We start from the raw sequence: 20,977 nt of genomic DNA, 5'->3' as shown, positions 1-20,977 counted from the left end.
TCACAATTGGCTTTTGAAGATTCTTTATATATACTATATAATTTCAATATAAGATGGATATTTAATATAGAAGAAATAGCGAGTATATAAAATTAGGTAACACACTGAAACGGCTGGTATATATGTTTTCTCGCATTCTCTCTTTTTCTTGACACTATCTGATGCTCTCTTTTTTTTCTAACACTCTCAGACAACCTTGCATACAAATTGTAAGACATTTGTTCTCAATACATGTGGGCGGCATATAGATTCCTCCCTCATAAAAAAATTATTTATATCATATACATGTTTTAAATGTTAAAGTATAGAATAAGAGCAAGTTCAGGAAGGGAAAATGAAATTGCCTTTTAAAAAATAAAAAAAAAACTGTAATCTGCTTTGATTTGGTATGAAAATTCAGGATATTTTCTGTCATACTTACTACACATTTAAATTGATAAACTTTTAAATTATTTGAAGATGCATAATGAAAATGTTTTTGTAGACTAAGGCAGTGTTTGGTATGCATTCTAGGCCAATTTCGCATTTTTTGGGCTATAAAAACAATTATTTTTATCATCCGAGAATGTGAAATCGACTTGGAATGCATTCTCATTCCAAGAATGCATACAAACACTGCCTAAGTTTCCACATTGAAAAATAATATTTTGAATCTCTGGATCCTATTAAACTTCTCTGTGGTTCTTTACCAAAGGATTTCCGAAATTGTTGGAGATGATACAGGTACAATGGTTAAGTATTGTTTGATGGATTGTCTAAATGTTATCAGTTTTGTTTTCCTCCATAATCTACTTACAAAGTCTTTTAAAAAGTCGATGGATTGTCTAAATGTTATCAGTTTTGTTTTCCTCCATAATCTACTTACAAAGTCTTTTAAAAAGTCTTACCTAAATGGTCCAAAAAATCTTTTATGTGACAGATTAGAAGGGGCCAAAATTTTGTGGATTGATAGACCCGTAGATCTCTTATTCACTTGTCAAGTTTCAATCTTAACTGGAGTTTCCCAAGGGGTAAAATAGAACTTTGAAAACCCATAACTATGGAAGAGTGTATAGTAGTGGTCTAAGTACTACATGAGGATGCTTGTCAATCCACGAGAGAGTATTTGATTGAATTAGACTGTGATTTTTTTTTTGTTACAGACGGGTGGGCCCAAGGGGGAAGGCGGAGTCGAACTAGGCTATGAAATTTGATATATTACAAATTTGGACCATGTCCTTTCTATATCCAATGGACAAAATTGCCCCACCATCTACCCGCGTGCATGCAAAATGATATTGGACCAAGCCCATTCAAAATGGGGTTGTGTAACCATAATTTTTCCATGTCAATAAAATTCTATAAGCAAAGCTTATAGATCTTTTTTTTTTTTTCTTTTTTCGTAAGGAGTGTGAGTTTGGGTACACCCAAACAATGTGTACAACATTTTTTTTTTTAAGGGGGAAATAGTGAGGGAGTTAGGTATCAAGCCAGGAGACTCGAACTTGAGACCTCCTGGTGAGCATGGACATGAAGCGCAGCACAGCTCACCAACTGCACTACGCAGTTGTTGGTACAATAAGTACAACCTTTTCTCTTTCATTTCTTATGTTATTTGATGATTCTCATTTCTTTGAATTATTTTTTGAGGGCCATCAACAGACCTTAGACAAGGTGCTTTTTTTTGCCCTCGTCCTTTTTCTCATTAATACGATCATGATGTCAAAGTGATTCTATTCCCTTACAACTTTATTATTTTTCCATCATAGTTTCTTATTATGTTGAGCTTATTAGGGACATTATTACTTAAAATAAATTTTTTTGATGGAAATTTACTTATAATAAATCTATTATAACTTTTAGTAAGTGTTTTTTTTTTTCTGCTATAAAAATCTACAGATCTTTAGGAACAAGGGCAATGGATATTCATGTAGAGTCATAGGTTATGAGGGATGGGTATAAAAAACGTCATTGTATAGCATCTTTTTTAGTTTTTATTTTTAAATATTTTTTAAGGGAGGGAGAAGGGTGAAGGAAGGTACCAGTCAGGAGACTCAAACTCGAGACCTCCTGATGAGCATGGTAGTTTTTTACAATTTTACTACCATTAAAAGTAATAAAATATTAACCCAGCATTTCTTTCTTTAATTAAAAAAAGACTATGCTAGTACCACCATGAAAAGTCATGCTTTTAGAGGCGAGTTTTTTTTTGTCAATATATAACCCTTGTTTTTGTAGTGATGGTAAAAAAAAAAAAACTGCCTGTAAAACCCCACTTTTAGCAGTGGTAATTTTTGTACTGCCGTTAAAAGTCTCGTTCAAGCGCAGGTTTTGTCATTTTTTTTTTTGATAAATTCTTATAGTGTGTCATGAATGTGAGTAATAAAAGACTTTGGTGTTTAACTAATTTGTAAGAAAAACAAACCAACCCACCCCCCTGGATCGTGATCGTCTACGGCCTGCTGCCCGTAGCGGTCATAGCAGCGCACTTATGAGGTGCAGCGCAATGATCGTCTTACCCTCGCTCAAACAAGGTGCTCGGGCAGGGATAAGGCGGTCATTACGCCGCACCTCATTAGTGCGCCGCTCTGGCCGCTACAGGCAGGCAGGCCGTAGACGATTTGGATCCATCCCCCCCTTTTATTTTGTAGTTTTTAAGTTTTCTAATGCAATTAAAGTAAGTTTTGTTCTCTCCGTAGATGTCTATATAGATATGCATTTAACAAGTTAATAGTATTTATTTTGGTATTTTGTATAATATTATAAGCAAATTAAACAGAGACCAGCTTCCTACCCCTAAAAAAAATATATTGCATTGCACTATTAATATTAAGGGAAAAAGAACGTTGTCTGATTAAGTAGCCCTACTCCAGACACATGAGCGCGTGAAATAACCAATACGTCCCTTGTTAAATAAAAAATCTCATCTATGTATATGCCCCCTACACACGCTCTCATTGGCCCCTGCACCAATGCGAGGGGACAATGAGAGCGCACATAAAGGCATCAACATAAATAGGATTTTGTATTTCATGGGGGGTATGGAGTAATTTTGTGCTTTCTGTGTCTGGGCGTAGAGTCGCACGACCAGACAACGTTCTTTCTCCCAAATTTTATTTTTGAAACTCTCTTTGAAACCATTATTTACTTTTTTCATAAATGATAAAATACTATTAATCGCTATTCTAAAATTTCACCATTCAACTTAAAACTAGGACAAGTTCAGTGGATTCAATCTAGTTTTTAGACTTGATCAACCAACTAACTCATTGCTTGATTGTTTTGACTGTAGGGTCCACAATGTTGTACAACAAACCTAAGGGTCCCATTGTGCCATGGAAGATTCTCAATTAGGACATGTACAAAGATACAAGATAAAGAAAGGATTGATGCCCTAGAGTTTGTGTCGATGTTGAATGTCATTTCCCTATACTTATATATTTTTAATAGTTTGTCTGTTTTTGGATCCATATAACAGACCCAATTAAGTTGGGATAAGATTGAATTGTTGTTGTATAGAGATACAAGATAAGGAAAGACTTTCTATAGGCTCCTGGGGTTATAACCGCCATTTACAAGTGGATGGGTCAATTTGGAACTTGAACAAATTGGTTCAATGCAATTTGATTTCAAGTAAACATAATTACTTTCTGATTTGGTATAATTTTTTATTTCAATTTTGGATTGTTTTCATGAAATAGTCAACAAATAGATTGATTTGATTGCATCAATCTGAAATATTTCAAGAATAAGGAATCCATTTACTAGTTCAATTTTTGAGAAAAGATTCTCTCTTTTTCTTTGGGAGAGGGTGATGGTGGTGGTGGAAGCAAGGCGGGTCAAGGAAAGGGGGGGTGGTAGTGGCAAAATAGAGTGATTTTTACTATCATGTTTTTTTAAACATGTCATATGACATATTTGCCACTGTTATTAACATGTGCTCACTAAAGTAGAGTGCAAAATAGACTTGATATTGATTTCAATTTCAATTATTGAAACAAGTGCTCAACTATTTCACTATTTTGAAAATTGATTTCAATTTCTCATAAATAAGGCAAAAAAATCATACTAAACATCATAATTTCAATTTATGATCCCATAGAATTGAAAAAATAGTCATACCAAAACAGTCATAAATCATCTAATTTTGTCTAACTTGTGAGTTGTGACCTGAGAGGAAAATGCTGTATAAGAAACCATTACAATGGTCTAATGCAAGACTATTTGCACAATACAAGAGCCTTTACAATCACATTATGCAACTATTTATATTTTTAAAGGGAAAAGAACATTACCTGTTCACATGGCTCCTACTTCCAGACACATAAAAATGAGGTTTATAAATTATTCTTCTACGAAAAATTATCTGAACAAGACTTTGAAGTAATTAATTCCAATATTTCATCACAATGAATTCAAACTCTAAAGTATAAATAAGTTCAAATTAAAATTGAAATTTATAATTGAGGCTTATCTATTACTGCGACGACATTCTTGGATTACCACAAAGCTTATAAGATAGAACTTAGGGATGATTTAAACTTCAAGAAATATTAACACCACATACTCACTCATGAGGTGTGTATAACAATGCAAAAATGTGGATTTCCATCCTCTTAAATGCGGTACACTGCCTAATGTGTTAAGAAAACAACACCCAGAATGGCGATTTGCAGAAGAAAAACAAAAATAGAAAGAGCACACACAACGCACAACATAGAGATTTACGTGGTTCACCTATAAGATGGAAGCTACGTCCACGGCCGAGCAATAGAACAGGTTTCACTATTTTCTCTGAAAATGTTAATTACAAACCCTCATAACCCTATCTCAAAGAGATAAGAACAATATATAGGAAAACCCTAACCCTAGAAAATACACAAATGCCCCTAGCCCAAAAATGCCAAAAAACCTGAGCCAGACCAAAACATGACACATGACTAAAAAATACTCATTTCGAAGATCTTGACGAGTTCAACACAACTCTAACCTTAAGCATAGAGCCTCGTCATTTTTCAGCATTTCGAGGTCATTTCGAGATCGAAACGGTCCTCCGAAGGTCTCAACTGAACTTTCTGGACTAAATTAGGCTTCACCAACAACACAGTGCACGTACTATACTTGAGAAGATAAAAATTCCAACCACGAACATTTAAAGGAAGATTATGCATGAACAACACCAACTTCTCAAACAGTTAAACCAAGTTATAACAACTTTTATTTATGTTTAAGAATTTTGGATTTGGATATTTTGGATTGAGCATAATGTAGTACTTATCTTCTTTCCCATTATTCCTCATAGACTAAAGGGCCGGAGACCCAAGGCGACAAAACTCAAGAGTTGATCATGATAGCTTGAGATGACTAGGGGTAGTAGTCAAGATAGGTATTCTCACAAGCTTATGAGATTGTCATGGACTCATTATCACTGGTTTTTGTTTGTGCCTATTTTTTCTTTTTTTAGGAATGACTGGTTTTTGTTTGTTCCTAGTTTTTCTTTTTTTAGATATCAATTTTATTGCAGACAAAAGAGATATATACAAAAGGACAGGCGGCTAAAACAAAAATCTCATGAACAGACCCTAAGAGATCAAAAGCCCTAAACAACAAAACCCAATGCGACAAACTAAGAAACAATAAAATCAGCAAACCAAAGAGCAATTCAAAACCATATGGGATCCCCAATTCCAGAAAAGGAACACATTTTGTTCTTGTTGGTCATTGCTTGTGCCAATAAGACCCCCAAGAGGAAAGGTCAAGAACGGGAAAGGATCGAGTGGGGTTAATTTGGGAAACATGGATCCTTTATTAGGGATGTAATTAAAAGGATAACATTGGAGCGGATACATCAATATCTGAATTCGTCTTAGATTACCGAATCTAGGTTCTGTATGATAACGATTCTGTTTTAAAAAAAAAAAAAATTGACTGACAAAGCATTATCATTTGACATGCCTCCATCGTCGTTTGCATAAGTATCTCCAAATATTATGTATAATTCTGGTCATTAGGAAAGAGCATATTTCATACTGTGTTATGTTCGGACCAAACTGTTCCATCCAAAACCAATTGTCTCCACCAATTGTTTCTAAGGAGATTAGCATATTAGCTGATTCGCTAACTAGAAAGGTACTGTCTATGTCGTGTATGATAGATAGTATGTCTTAATTTCACTCCGTGAATAATCAACAACAAATTTGACATGCTCTTTTGAATAAATTGATATTTTATCTCTAAAAAAAAAAAAAAAAAAAAAAAAAAGGGATCCATCAAATGCTGGTTCCAAATTGGTTTCTGTAAACAGATAATCACAAACAGTTTATAATATTCAAAGAGTATATTAAACATTAAATAATATAAAAACTAATATTATAAAAATAGAAAAGAGAACATCAAGGGAAAAGAGGGAAGGGAAAAATAATGAAGATAAAAAGGAAGCATTGAAGGTTATCAAAATATATAATACATGTGTCATATAACTGACGGAGGATTTTTTTTCTCTCTTTTATTTTTTAGAAATAATTGATTAAAATTTTCTGCCATGCTGGTTATAAGACAGGTGGCAAGTATTGGAGCTCTTATGTGGAGAATAATTTCTCCTTAGATGGACTCTTTGGTTGCTATATATATATGCCTTTACCAGAAACTACACTCTTCCTAGTTCTTATTACTAAATCAGGAATTCCTTTCTTTAATTAATTAATCTCTTTTCATGAAATGACGCCTCAGCACTAAGAAGCAATGAGTGTGAATGCATTTTGTGGTGGAGACATGGAGTTCCTTTATGCCCTCCACCCAACCACTCCTTACAGAAAAGAATCTTCTGTTAGTAAATTCCTCTGCTTGTTTGTTGGATTAGGAAACTTCTAACAACAATGTATTAAGAATTTTTCTTTTTTTGCCACACATGAAAAAGAAAGAAAAATAAAAAAAGATAACATAGAAATCTCATCTGAAGCCTTTCTTTTCTTTATTTGCTTTTTTGTGGTGTCTTAAGCAAAATGTAAGCTGTAGTAATTAGGTTGAGAATGTTATAGTGATCAGGTCGATCAAATTTATGTCCTTCACCATTTTACTCTAGGGTTCATAAATCCCTATGGTTTACTATGTACGTTCACCAAAATACCTTTTCGATATCCTCTCGTGTATTTGAAGTCTCATGGTGAATGGATTTATGATGGTTTAAGGAAAATTTCGATCCTTTACTTTTTATTGGAAAACAAAATAAAAACAGTGAGACTGTCAACTATGTCACAATGGACTCACATGTTGTGATTTACATCCTTGGTGGGGCAACAAAAGACCCACAAGAAGGGTAGAAGAAACGTAAACCATAAAAACTTGTCAAAAGAAGGGTTGGGAGAGGGGAGAGGGGAGAGGGGGTAGGGTGGGATCTTTGTCCCCTCTAGTTTCTTGCCTGGCCTAGTTCCCCCAATGCCTGTAATAAGGACGAGGGGGGTGGCACAATGACCACCCTACCTCTGCCCGAATACTCTGCCTAGGTGGGGTCCATCCCCTTTATTATGGGGGAATTGCGCCGAACAGGGAACTGGAGGAGATAATTTTCTTGTAGGGTGGGACTTTACATTGTTTAAAACGTTTGTACTATCTTATTGCTAAAGACATGGTTTTAGTGCATGGTATCGGATCGATATCAGTCATCTTCTATCAGCATGGATCAGCCGTATCGGTCAAGGTTTCTCCTTAGTTTCCTTAAAAATGGGTTTTCTTGACTATGTTACCCCTTGTTCGTACTATTCCACTGATAGGATATCGACCGAGTATCAATATCGGTCACATTCAAAATCGTACAGTATCGCCTATATCGGGCGATCCAATACCGATACCTCAAACCATGGAAGAGGACCCGTTCTCTCTCTCTCTTCCACATTTGTTGGGCCCAACAGCATTGGCCCTTATTTGTCTACATAACAACCAATCAGTTTTCCTTTATAAGTGTATATGTTGGTGTACATGATTTGACAGTTGTACGTTGTCCCCTTAAATAAAATAGCCCTTGAGGAGTTACTTTATTAATCTAAGATTTAAAGAAAACTCACCACCACTAATTAGCTTTTCTTGATGTTATAGATTTTGTAACATTATAAATATGAGGCTTCTACTTCCAACACCAATAAGATAGCTCCCACAGAAACATTCTTCTATAAAATTATTCTCCAAGAGCTATCCACCCACCCATCCTCTTCTCTCTCTCTCTCTCTCCTTCTGGTCGATCATGGCAAGAACATTAGAGCCTCTCATAGTAGGAAGAGTGATTGGAGATGTCCTTGACTCCTTCTCTCCAACAATGAAGATGACAGTGACTTACACTAACAAGCAAGTCTGCAACGGTCGTGAGCTCTTCCCTTCCATGGTTACCTCTAAGCCCAGGGTTGAGGTTCTTGGAGGAGACATGAGAACCTTCTTTACACTGGTAGTGTACTTTTTGTGTACCGAAAATTTTCCATTTCCTTTTCTTTGCTCTGTCTACCTAATTTTTTTCCTTCTCACATTAAGGAAGAAATTGTAAGGGATGTTCAGCATATCGTTTTTTTTAAGTAATTTAATTTTTCTCTGGTTTGGGTTTTTCTTGTTGATAGTCATGCCGAAGGTGGGAATTTCCTGATTCCTTTGTTTTTGTATTCGTATGGATATACCTGGACGTCAATTAATTGAATCGAAGCTTCTGTATTGCTGCAGGTGATGACAGACCCAGATGTTCCTGGCCCTAGTGATCCATATTTGAGGGAGCATCTTCACTGGTAAATATCCTAAAGAAAGATTAACTCCTCCATCGATCCATCACAAGTTTAGGTTAATTAGCCTTTCCGTACCCAAAAGCTTTTATATAGGTTTTGCTCATGTACCTATGATATACAATACCATAATTTTTAAGTACAATTAGCTAGGTAGGTAGGTAGGTACATATACAATGATAATGCTGTGTGGTATGATTTGAAGAGTTCAGTTTCTTCTACTCAATTCTACACCATTCATTGGATATCCTCGATATTGACACCATAAAATGATCGAAATGGTGGAGTGGAGACCTGTACTTACTCCTCCTCCTAAGTACTCATCTCTCATTCCTAGAGGGGTTTTCAATTCTACTACCAAAAGCCAAACAGAAATTGGCAGAGAAGGGACCAAAACCACAGAGAGAGAGAAAAAAAAAAAAGAACACATTTTGACAAGTAGGGTTTCAATTCAAACAGAGAAAAATAACTTTACCTTGCTGCAATTTGAACTACTGTTTATCTTTACAGGATAGTGACAGATATTCCGGGCACCACAGATGCTACATTTGGTGGGTCTCATTTTCTCATTTTCTTCATTCATGTTTCAGAGAGATATTTATATATGTATATATATATTTAGAGAGAGAGAGAGAGAGAGGAAACTGATGGTTGGGTTGTGAAAATTGGAACAGGAAGGGAGGTGGTGAGCTATGAGATACCAAGGCCGAATATAGGGATTCACAGGTTTGTGTTTGTGTTATTCAAGCAGAAACACAGGAATACAGTGAGACCACCAACTTCAAAGGATCACTTCAACACACGAAGCTTTGCTGCAGAGAATGAGCTTGGGCTTCCTGTTGCTGCTGTCTTCTTCAATGCCCAGAGGGAAACAGCTGCAAGAAGACGTTGAAGCACAAGAGATCATCGACCAGACCACCCATCACTGCTCTGCTCAGCTGGTGGGACCAACAACAAACCCCCTTAAATAAGCAAAAATTAATGTGGCGTTAGAAGCTTGAAAGTTCCCCTATTATTAATTAGGATATATAATAATAATAATAATAATGAGAGATAGTGTAGACTGAAGAAGAAGAAGAAAAGAGGTAAAAGCTGTAATATGATTGTCACAGTGAGCGTTGTTTTACGCTTTGTGAACACTTATTCCCTTACATGTTTAAATATATATTTATATATATATTTCCTTTCATTGAAATTTAGGGGAATAATATGTGACATCACACATGTTGTATGGTTTCATCTAATTACCTTACGAGGGTGGAAGTACTAGTAAGGGTGTTCCGGTTTTGTTTAGATTGAGTCGGGTTTTGATCTTGGAAAAAGTGAGACCAAAATCAAATTGTCAAGAAACTTTGATTTTTGGTGCTTGAGTTTTAAACACACAACACTGTTTTAAGAGCAAGAGATCTCTACTTGGTCGCATGCATGGTCTCTACACAAGCTTTTGGGTCAATGGATGAGCATGTCTGGACATCTACCCAGGGGTAGTGGCGTCATCTCACAGTACCCTGTGAGAGTGTGAGACCAAGTAGAAATCTTTTTCTCCTGTTTTAATTTTTAATTTTAAGTTTCCAACACACAAAAGAGAGAGAGAGAGAGATTCCCTTGGAGGGTGGAGGGGTATGAGCGGGATATATTATTGCACTCCACATTAGGCAATAATTAATATTCGGTTTCATCTTCTCAATCTTCCATATATTTTTCAATATATTCTTGAGATCCATCTCTCTGTTTTAGAGTCATTAGTTCTATGTATGGTAGGAGAGTAGGAGTGTTGTATACAAGGTAGGAGTGGGTGTTGAGAATCCTGGATCACTAGCTAGGGTTCCTCATCCCATGTATATATATATATATATATATATATATATATATATAATTCATATCACATGTAAAATCTTCAAACAATAATGAAATCAATACAACTTAGACTCTATCAAATTCGGTCTATCAAGGTGGATGGATATCTTGAGACTTTTGAGTTGTTGAGTTTCAAACACACAAACACTCACTGTTTTAATTTTGAGTTTCCAACACAAAAGAGAGGGAGAGAGAGTTTTAAACAATAACTTTGTGGGATTTTGTTTAAAAAACAAAAGGAAACAAAATCAAAAGAGATTGATAATTTGTCAAATAAAAAATAATATGAAAGAAGAATGGATCATTCTATGTATGGCAACCAGTTGTCTTTTTTTTCTTTCCATAATTGCCCTTCTTCACTTGTTAATGGCAAAAATGGGACAGGTGGTTATGTACCTCTCACATGTATGTGCACCTGCACGTACATGCAGAGGAACTTGAATCGAAGGGGAGGTTAGGGTTCTGACTCTCTTTTTTTTTCCGTTCTAATTGGTCGCTTTGGGTAGATAAAATAGAGTGATGGACAAACTGGTTTCACTTTTACCATGAATGTGATAACATCCTTTTAATTTGGTGCAAGTGTGTAACAGAGAGGGATGGGGGGGTCTGTAACGAAAAGGAATCAACATGGATGAAATTTTTTTATTTCATACGAGGTAGGGTGATTATTTTGCACAAGGTGTCAAAATCAAACCGAAAATGTTGATTAAAACCAAATTGAACCGTTTAAATTGTTTAATAAATGGTTCGATTAGGATTTTAAAATTGAGGTTGTTTAGTTAAACGGTTTGAATCGAACTGATCATTTAATTGAATAAACCGTATAACATTCTTAAATATACATAAATGTGTCAAAAACAAATAGAAACCATTTAATAAATGGTGTGGTTATGATTTCAAAGGTGAGACTGTTTAGATAAATGATTTGAATCAAATCGAAATTGAACCGATTAACACCCTTAGTGTTTGGGCACAGAGGGGTCAATACTGACTCAATAGACAGCGTTGTTTTTCTCTAAAAAGAATAACACTTTCGGAAGAGAGGTATCTAATATTACTTTAGCCACGTGTCAGTCAACCATCTTATGTCATTTGTGGGGCTGATCCGGATAAGCAACCATTTGATGTTTCATCCTTTTTCTCACGTCTCTCTCTCTCTCTCACCCACCTACATAATCTTCTTCTCTCTCTCTCACACCCACCTACATAATTAGGGCTGTACGTGTTTTTTCTATTTCAGGGTTATGTGTCCATCTCTCAGAGTCACATAATAGGGTCTGTGCCTTTTCCATTTCTGAGTTATCAGGAGGACAGATACTCAAATGGGCATCCGTCAGCTCAGTTCCGGAATACCCATACCCTACACGGCTAGCTAGACTAGACCATTCATGAGGGCCAAGACTTTCTTAGTAAACAACAAAAGGCATCAAAGACAGAAGAACACAGAGACATCCAATCTTGAGCCAACAAATGGAATCCTCCAACCTCCATACATTCAGAAGAAGCCTTACAAGTAAATGCCCCAAAAATAGGAGAGAATGAAACGTAGCAAAACTGATAAATAGAGCAAAAATACCTACTGTCCTTTGCTTTCTTATCATTCCTATTCCTACAAACCATTATTCGTACTTTCACTGCTCTTCTACAGTTTTCCCAGATGCTTTGTTTGGGTGCGCCCCCCCCCCCCCCCCCCCTCTGGCCCTCCCCTCTTCCTTACTGCAGTTTTCTTACACTGGGCTGGGGAATCGTACTAGAGCTTTAAAAAACTAGCTCCTCTTTTGCCTCTTCACAAAGAAGAAAACAGAGGAGAATAGCAGATTGATGAACACTTTGTCCTTAAGCTCAATACCACTGAAATGGAATATTTCTCAATGAAAAATAAGATACATTTTAATTGACACTTTATTTTAGGGTCTGAATTTCCTAAGGACAAGGGATTATTATGGAAACAAAAAATCCTGCATATGCCAGTAATTAGTCCCTTCACCTAATAATTTGAATTTTAAGATTAGAATTTAATTTGACATCAAGAGTTTTGTGTGTCCTTCCACGTATATAGTCATTCCTAGGGCTCCAAGCCTGCAACAGGGTCGAGTTTGGCTGGAATTTTTAAAACTCCAACCCAAACCTAAGGTTTTCTAAACTGGCTAAACCGCTAGATTGATTGGTTGATTAGAACTCGCAAACTCAAAGAAAGGATTTGTCAATTACAAACGAAAAAACATTGGCACTCAAACATCTACTAAAAAGATCTACGTACCTCATGCCCACCCTTGGGACTAGAAATGTGTATCGAACATCATAGGCTTTGAGATATCATATCAGAATTCAACAAGAATAGTTTAAATTGAAATTAAAAATCATTGGATAGTGCACACCCATGATACAGTTCTTTGTCCATCTCAGCCTTCAACATTATGCATGGTACAAGTGGAGGATGAAATATGGATTTCTGATCCAACTCTTCCAGGGAAAGGAGAAGGGAGATGGGTGGACTGGGCCAATCCGGGGAGAAGAAGACAGGATCAGACTAAGCCAAGCTCAACCCTAGCCCGACCCGGTCCTTTTCCACTCTCAAGGCCAAGATATCTCAACCCAAGACCATATAGGGCAGGCTCGGGCTAACATGGCCAAACTTGCACCCCTAGTCATTCCGCCTACATGTCCCTCATGCATCTTCCCACTTTTACAGTGTTGGTCTATTTCCACCTACATGTAAAGGGTGTGTTGGGTTTGGTCCACCGAATAATTGTAGCTATTAGGTCCAAATCTGACATTCCATGCTGATTGATCATACCTGGTGGATAATTGACATTTTTTTTTATGATCCCAATGATAATCACTAGATTAATCTCAATTACCAGGCCTTATCACATTTATATCCTTCCATGGCCATATGCTAAGGGAAGAACTAAAATATTTCCAAACCTTGTTGGTCGAGGTTCCTTCACTCATCAGTTAGTTAGCACACACAGTAGTGCCTAGGGACATGTTACAAAACCAATTAAGCCTCTAATAAAATTAATCCAATGATCCATTTTCTTTCCACTCATAGTGAAGAGAGAATCTCTTTATCTATAACAACTAATCCTCAGATTAAACTAGAAAAAGGTATTTCAGATCATGAACAATAAGAAGTGAGTAATCTTCTTAGTAATATTTCTTAAGACTTTAGAGTCGGATCTCTAGGCCTATTAATTTTGCCTCTTAGTAAGAGTTTTACTAATACTTTTTTTTTTTTGGGTAAACAGCTTGATACACTTGAAGTCAGATATATTCATGATTTGTAATCTCGGATCAAATCGATTGATATTGGCCGGATCGAATCGATATTGGCCAAGATTGATCCCAAGACCAATCTGATTTAACTGTATAGATCAGCTCCTAGTAGGTACATTTCAGTGGGGTTGGGAAGCCACCAATTAAGGCAGCATTTGAGAGTCCAGGTCCCATCAGAAACGGGCCCACGGAAGACTAGTTTTCTGTCCGGTAATCAATTCAATAAGGACTACAACAATACAATCTCCCACCACCAACAGATTAATTGTGTTAAAGACTTTGGCCTGGTGTGAATCAGGGTACGGTTTGTCCAATCTCTGGGACTGCTATTTGTTGAATTTCAAATAAATCCAGCCATGACTTGGTATAATTTGAGGGTAGTTCTTTTATTGAACCTTCGAGAGAGAGAGAAAGAAATGTCAATTGAGCCTTTATATCTTCATTACGTTCTCATCTTGTTTCCATTTTTATTTTTTCCCATCTTTTAAAACACTATTTCTAGACAAGGGGCAGAACCATTCATTATCAACAGAAATGGATTCCAAAATAGGAATTTTTACAACTGCCTTAACTATATGGCAAAGGAAATATCCAGTTCAGCAAACCATGAAACCACTGGCCATTAATTAAAAAAGTAGTCCGTGACATCAGCTAACTTAAGGAAGATAGGCAGTCAAGTCCAAGAGATAAGGGATTGGGATTGAACAAAGATTCTCTACACACTCTACGACAAACCTACTGCTTCAACACCAGAAGAACCTGAATCAAACAATTCCAAATTAAAAAACCCCCTTTTGTTTTTATGGGTATTAACATGATCAAAAAGAGAAGCCGTTAGGATAATACTTACTTAGCCTTAATAATTCTAACCCATAAATCCTGAGGGCGAGACAATAACCTCCATGCTAATTTGAGTAGAAAGGCCTTGTTATGAATGGTACAACTTCTAAACCCCAGTCTACCCAAATTTTTTGGGTAAACACATAGCCTCCCAAGAGACAAAAAACCAACTGTTACAGTCAACTTGCACCCCCTTCCAAAACCTAGCACTCAAGGAATCCAACAGACTACAAACGGTAACAGGGAAATGGAAACAAGACATCTATGTAAGGATAGAGTTAAGCACAAACTGAATTAAGACCGATTTACCAGCTTGGGACAAAAGAAGAACCTTCTATAAGCATAGTTTGGAATGGACTTGATAAATAACATTATTCCAAATAACTTTTTTCCCTCTCTTGGGCACCACAAGAGTACCAAGGTAGAGAAAAACCCCATAATATTAAAAACTTTATTTTGGTTTGTCAACGACATACCTAACGAAAAAAAAATACCATAATCTTAGAGAAGTTGATCTGTTGTCCAAACAAGTCTTGAAACAGATTTAAGGCAAGGCTGTTCTCTTAGTCCTTATATCTTCTTCACAGCGATGGAGGTGTTCTCTACATCTCTTGTTTACTTTCTTATAGAGAATAGGACTTATTTCGAGGAATTAAGGTTGCAAGAGGTGCCCATGAGATTTCTCATCTTTTCTTCGCAAATAATGCCTTTATATTCTGTCGGGCCACAAGTGAAAATGTGATTACAGTTAAGGTTGTTTTAGATCTTTTTTCAGACCTTTCTAGCCAACATGTTAATTTGCATAAAAGTGGGGGTGTACTTTAGCAAGAATGTATTTTGTGAAGATAAGAGGAGATTAAGCTCGACTTTGGGGATTGAAGAAATGTCTAGAGAGGTTGTCTATTTAGGCACTAATTTGTTTCACCCTTGCTCTAAAGCATTAGGGCTTAGAAATGTCGTTTCTAGGGTGGAGAAAAGATTATCATCTTGGAAAGCCCACTTCTTAGAATTTTTCTCCTCTCAGGTTCCCTGCCCAGTCAGGTTCGTAGGTTCCTCTGATAGGGAGGGCGAAAATGACGACCTCACCCCATCCGGGCAGTGTGTTCGGGCATGGGGTGAGGTCGTCATTTCCGGCCCCCTATGAGAGGAACCTACGAACCTGACCGGGCAGGGAACCTGAGAGGAGTTAGATTCCACTTCTTATCATATGTTGCGCCCAGGGTTTTGATTCAACCGATTTTATCTTCCATCCCATCTTATCCCATGTTTTGTTTTGCCTTCCCCAAAAAATATGTCATAAATTGGATTCAATCAATTTGAATTTTTGGAATAGGGAAGTTGGTAGCCAAAAGAAGCTTTAATCTTATACCTTGGAAACTTGTATGTTCCCCTAAGAGAGTGGGAGAGTTTGGTCATAGGGATTTATCTACTCATAACAAAGCCTTATTAATTAAACTTAGCTGGTGATTTCTTAATGTGGATCGGAGCTTGTGGGTTGAGGTCCTTATTAGAGCTAAATATTTTAATAAAAAATCTTTGTTTGATTGTAGGGTATTGTCAAAAAGGTGTTCCTGGACTTGGAACAGTATAGTGTTAGTATTTCACCCCATCTTCAATGTATGACTTATATTCATATTGGTGATTGTAGGAATACATGTATTTGTACTGACTCCTGGATACCATTTTTACCAACGATATTGTGTTCCTAAAAGGTTGGATAGACATCCTCGGATTTCTAAGGTTAGTGACATAGATTAGTGGAAATAGTCACAATCTAAGTTTGATTGCTAGTTGTCTTCCTCCATCTGTTGTTGATGCAGTTCTTAAGGTTCATGTACCTAGTACTATCTCTAGGGACCAATGAATTTGCCCTATCCATCTATTTTATTTAGACGCACAGGAATTAGATAGTTTTTTGCAAGTCTAAGCCTGATCCTATTGTGATTAATCAGAATGTCTTGCAATGGATTTCTGATCTTAAATTAGATCCTATGTTGAACTCAAATCTTTCATCGTCCCCCTTTACTAATGAGACATGGGATTTTGATCTTGAGAACTCAACACAGCCCATTATTGATCATCCTGTTCTGCTCTTTATTGGTTGCTTTAATCACCAATGAAGCTGGATGGGTCTATGGTATTTTATGTAAAGGTCACTTTATTGTTATGGGAGTGGATTATGAAATTACAGGAAGTAAACCTGAAGCAATGGACAGGGACTTGTTACAGGGACTCAAAGCAGCAGATCGAGAGGGATACCAAACAGAGGATGCCTGGATAGAATCTCAATTGCTGGTTGATTTGATTCCCAAACCGAAGACCAGAGCATGGCCATGGGATTATCTTCCTTGTCTTTTAGAGATCTCTTCTTTAATTTTGAACAATGAAAAGTTTGTAATTATTAATTCTGAACAAGTGGCTGTAAGGATGTTTGCTTGGTTGGCTGCTAAAGCCAGGAGGGAGAAAATGTGTAAGACAGCTTCTAGTGATGTACTGACCAAAAATTTTCTTTTCATACCAAAAAAAATCATGGTTGGCTAAATTCAATACCTTCTAATTTAATAGGTTGCTATTCTTTCGCTTTCCAATTTGTAAAGAGGGGGGGAAGATCTATAATGGGTTTGGCAGCTTACTATAGGCCACGCATGCACTGGTTTCTATTTCTGGTTTGCTCTCTTTGTAATTGCAATCTATTAATAACAAGAAGGGAGAGAACCCTCCTCAGGATTTGAAGAATGAAAGCTTGGAATTAAGCTGGCATGCTGTGGGAGACAGTGTATGGTGAGAGACTGTAGGTGAGAGGCCCTTCCCTATCCTTCTCAGCAGCCCAATAAATACACAACCAAATCCATGATGGCACCATGGTTCGAAATTTCGACCAAAATGTGGAAAATTTCAGTGACCTATCCTGGTTTGATATTGGTCGAAATGATATGCCATAGTCATGGAGGGGTCTTCGGGTTTTTCACCAAATAAACCATATTTTGGTGCCATAATTCGGTTTCTACTAAGGTTGAAACCGAAATCTTGAACCTGGATGGCACTTGGACAGCCAAGTGCCATTGTTTGAGGCTTACAATTAAACTAACCATGCAGTTCCAATCATCTAATGAACTATTTTCTCACATATTCACCAAATAAGTTCAGTAGTGCATTAGGATCCATTTAATCAGGGTAAAAAAAAATCCTCATTCCCTAATTACTTCCTGTAGATATCTCAAAACTAGACAGGAAAGCAATTCAAAGGGAAATAAAGAGGAAACTAAAATAATAAGAACAGTACCACAGTGAGAGGTGCGATACTGTTCACCTGAACTTCTTTTGTTCTTTGACTGTTATTCTGGTTCAGTAAAGTCCAGCAAGCATCCTTACTGTTGTGGTTTTATATCCATGACATACAGTGCTGTTACATTGTTTATTAAATGACTAATATTGATTTTCATTATCTCAATCGGTTCTGAAGTTTTCATGTTCTGTTATATGTCTATGATAGCCTGTGAGACAGTTTTTCCATATCTGATATCAGAAGATCTGACCCCTTAGATTGAGTTGAGTTTTTTATATGTTATTCCTCCCCTAGTTTACTTTATTCGATTCAGATCTGAAGACCATCAGATGGCTGAATTGAAGGTTATATTAAATCACCTCTAGTTTCTAATTTCTGTTTCAGTTTGTTTCTCCCCATCCCACTGTTGGTTTAATCTGAAAGTTTGAGCACTCAACCAGCATTAAAGTACCTTCATTGGATGGTTTGATTTAAAGTTATTCTCCCATTATATTCTGTCCACCTATTTTTTGTACTGTTCTGTAGGTTAGCTAGTGTTGATCCCTTTTCAGCCTAGCCTCTCTATATCACAAGTGTATCTCATCCTTTTCTTTGGGAAGGCTGGTGGTGGCGGAGGCAGGGCTGGGAAGGGGGTGGTGGTGGTGGGGTAGTGGAGGTGGTGGTAGTGGCATGGAAGCGGTGGCGGTGGTGGCGGGAGGTGGTGGTAGTGACATGGAAGCGGTAGCAGTGGTGGTGATGGCAGGAGGTGGTGGGTTGGTGGTGGCAATGGTGGCGGTGGGGTGGTGGTGGTGTGATCATTAGGAGAAGAAGAAGGGCGGTGTATTATTTTAGCATGAAATTACTACTTCACCCATCAAATTAACCATGTGCTAATTAAAGAGCAAAGAGTGAAATCAAATGAAATAGAAATTCTGAAACAGCTCTTCAGCTATTTCAGAATTTCTATTCCATTTGATTTCTATTTCAAACCAAATCAGGCCTACAATTGCAAGGGCATTTCTTGGCAAAAACTGATTCCACACCACCGGATACACTCGAAGGGCTCTCCATACTGCAAGCGTATTGAAAGCCAGCAGGATGAGATGTAGGAGTCTGCAATAGGCAAGGGCTCATTGCTGTCAGTTGCCAAGAATCCACAAAGCAGGAAAATGTTTAATTAGTCAACGTTCAAACTGTAGCAACTAGAAAAGGAAAGTGTTGAGATAACCGTCCTAGTTGTAGTAGAGAGGGATGCTGAGTCATAGCTTAGTTGTCAACACCTTACTTTCCTAATTTGTTAGGGCTGTAATTTTATTATAAATGAAGCTGACCTCTGCCATTATTGACAAGAATCATTCCCTAAACCTCTGATTCTCAACTTGGTATCTGAGCCCAAAAACCCTAAAAGGTTTTTTTTCTTTTTCATCTCTACGGTTTGTTCTTCTCTGTCGCCGTCGGTGGGGGCTCCTGCCTCCTCGTCTAGCATGGAAAACAAACTCCGAACCATGCTTTACTAACCTACTAACAAATCGTGCCTCCTCACTGCGCCTTCACCACCACCACTCTTCTTCCGGTGAACACTGTGTTCACCGCCGTCATCGGACAGCTGCCAGCCTCTGTTAGGCCCTTTTTCCCACCACTGCCACCGTACACTCTTGCAACCCTTGGTCACTGCGCCTACCTTTCACAGCTGTGACCCCTGGTTGCTACGCCTCACGGCCACCTGCGCTGCCGCCGCTTGACCTGTCATGACCTCCCTGGTTGCCGCGCCTCACCGCAGGGCTTCCCTCTCCCCTGCGCTGCCGTCTCTTAGCCTGCATTGACCTCCTTGGTCGTCACGCCTCATCGCAGGGCTACCTCTTCCCTGCGCTGTCGCCACTTGACCTCGCCACACCTCACCGCCGGTCTCTCAAGCACTGGCATTTGCTGCTGTCTCCTCTCGCTGCAAATCTTGGTCACTGTGTTTCCGCCTGCGCTACCGCCTCCTGCATGGTTCTTTCGCTGCTGGTACTATCTTCTTGTGTATCCCTTCTCTGACTTATGGACACCATGTCTGAGGGAACCACCAATGGTGCCTCCTCCAGAGCTACAGATGGGAGCCCACTTAGTTATTCTAGTATTCCTGGCCATCAACTCTCTCTTCAGCCTGGCCCTATCAAGTTGAATGGCCAGAACTACCTTAGTTGGAACTTCTCCGGCCTTATCATAGGAGATACACCCCAAGCCCACAGATCCCTCCTGCTACTAACACCTGGTTAGCCAATGACGCCCTCGTTATGTAATTCTTACTGAACTCCATGGAGCCTTCTATCAACCCCGCTTTGTCCTGCTTAATTCTGCCAAAGAATATGGGATGCAGTCAAACAAACCTACTCTCAGGCGGGGAACTATGCTCAAGTTTATGAGATATGCCGTCAAGTCTATGCCACTACTCAAAAGGAATTGTCCCTCACTGCATACTACCCTGCTTTACACACTCTTTGGCAACAATTGGACTTCTATCATCCGGTTCCAATGGTTCACCCTGAAGATGTCGGTACCTTTCAGAAAGAGAGGGAGATGGAGCGTGTCTACGATTTTCTGACTGACTTAAATCCTGAGTATGATCAAGTTCGGGTGCAAATATTAGGGCGTGACACTTTCCCTACATTACCTCAGGCATATAACATGGTTCAGTCAAGGGAACATCGTCGTTCTGTATAATGCCTCCTTCTATTCCCGTGAGATCAGCTTTACTCACTACACCTCCTACACCATAGGTCGTGGACTCCTCTAAGGTTCCCTCCTCCACACGTGAACCAGTTAAATGCGACTCTTGTGGTCGCCCTTGTCATACACGAGAGACTTGCTGGAAGCTCAAATGGGCATCCCAAAGGAGGGCATAATAGCAAACAGGTCAATGTCCGTTCCCAGGCTCATCTCTTTGAGACTCCTGATAATACCTCTACCACTGCACCTTTTTCTCCAGATTAGATGGCTGCTCTTCAACAATTGGTGACAC

The 20,977-nt window shown here is 38.1% G+C and overlaps 1 protein-coding gene and 1 long non-coding RNA gene across 2 annotated transcripts; one reads left to right on the top strand and one right to left on the bottom strand.

The window, feature by feature from the left end:
* Window positions 1–894: 894 nt before the first annotated feature.
* On the bottom strand, window positions 895–17,852 carry LOC122643747. Its single transcript, XR_006330183.1, has 4 exons — window positions 17,756–17,852; window positions 16,378–16,383; window positions 4,914–4,919; window positions 895–905 (listed from the first exon to the last, which is right to left on the bottom strand). It is a non-coding gene; the product is annotated as an uncharacterized LOC122643747 (long non-coding RNA).
* LOC122643735 (protein TERMINAL FLOWER 1-like) lies at window positions 8,046–9,637 on the top strand. The gene is made up of 4 exons (XM_043837327.1): window positions 8,046–8,413; window positions 8,680–8,741; window positions 9,246–9,286; window positions 9,410–9,637. Exons 1-4 carry the CDS (start codon window positions 8,216–8,218, stop codon window positions 9,625–9,627), a joined length of 519 nt encoding a protein of 172 aa, XP_043693262.1. The 5' UTR covers window positions 8,046–8,215; the 3' UTR covers window positions 9,628–9,637.
* Window positions 17,853–20,977: the final 3,125 nt, after the last annotated feature.

This window comes from Telopea speciosissima, chromosome 1 (genome assembly GCF_018873765.1).
Source record: "Telopea speciosissima isolate NSW1024214 ecotype Mountain lineage chromosome 1, Tspe_v1, whole genome shotgun sequence".
NCBI lineage: Eukaryota > Viridiplantae > Streptophyta > Magnoliopsida > Proteales > Proteaceae > Telopea > Telopea speciosissima.
The sequence above is the reverse complement of the archived record's forward strand: the minus strand, read 5'-3'. Positions and strand labels throughout refer to the sequence as shown.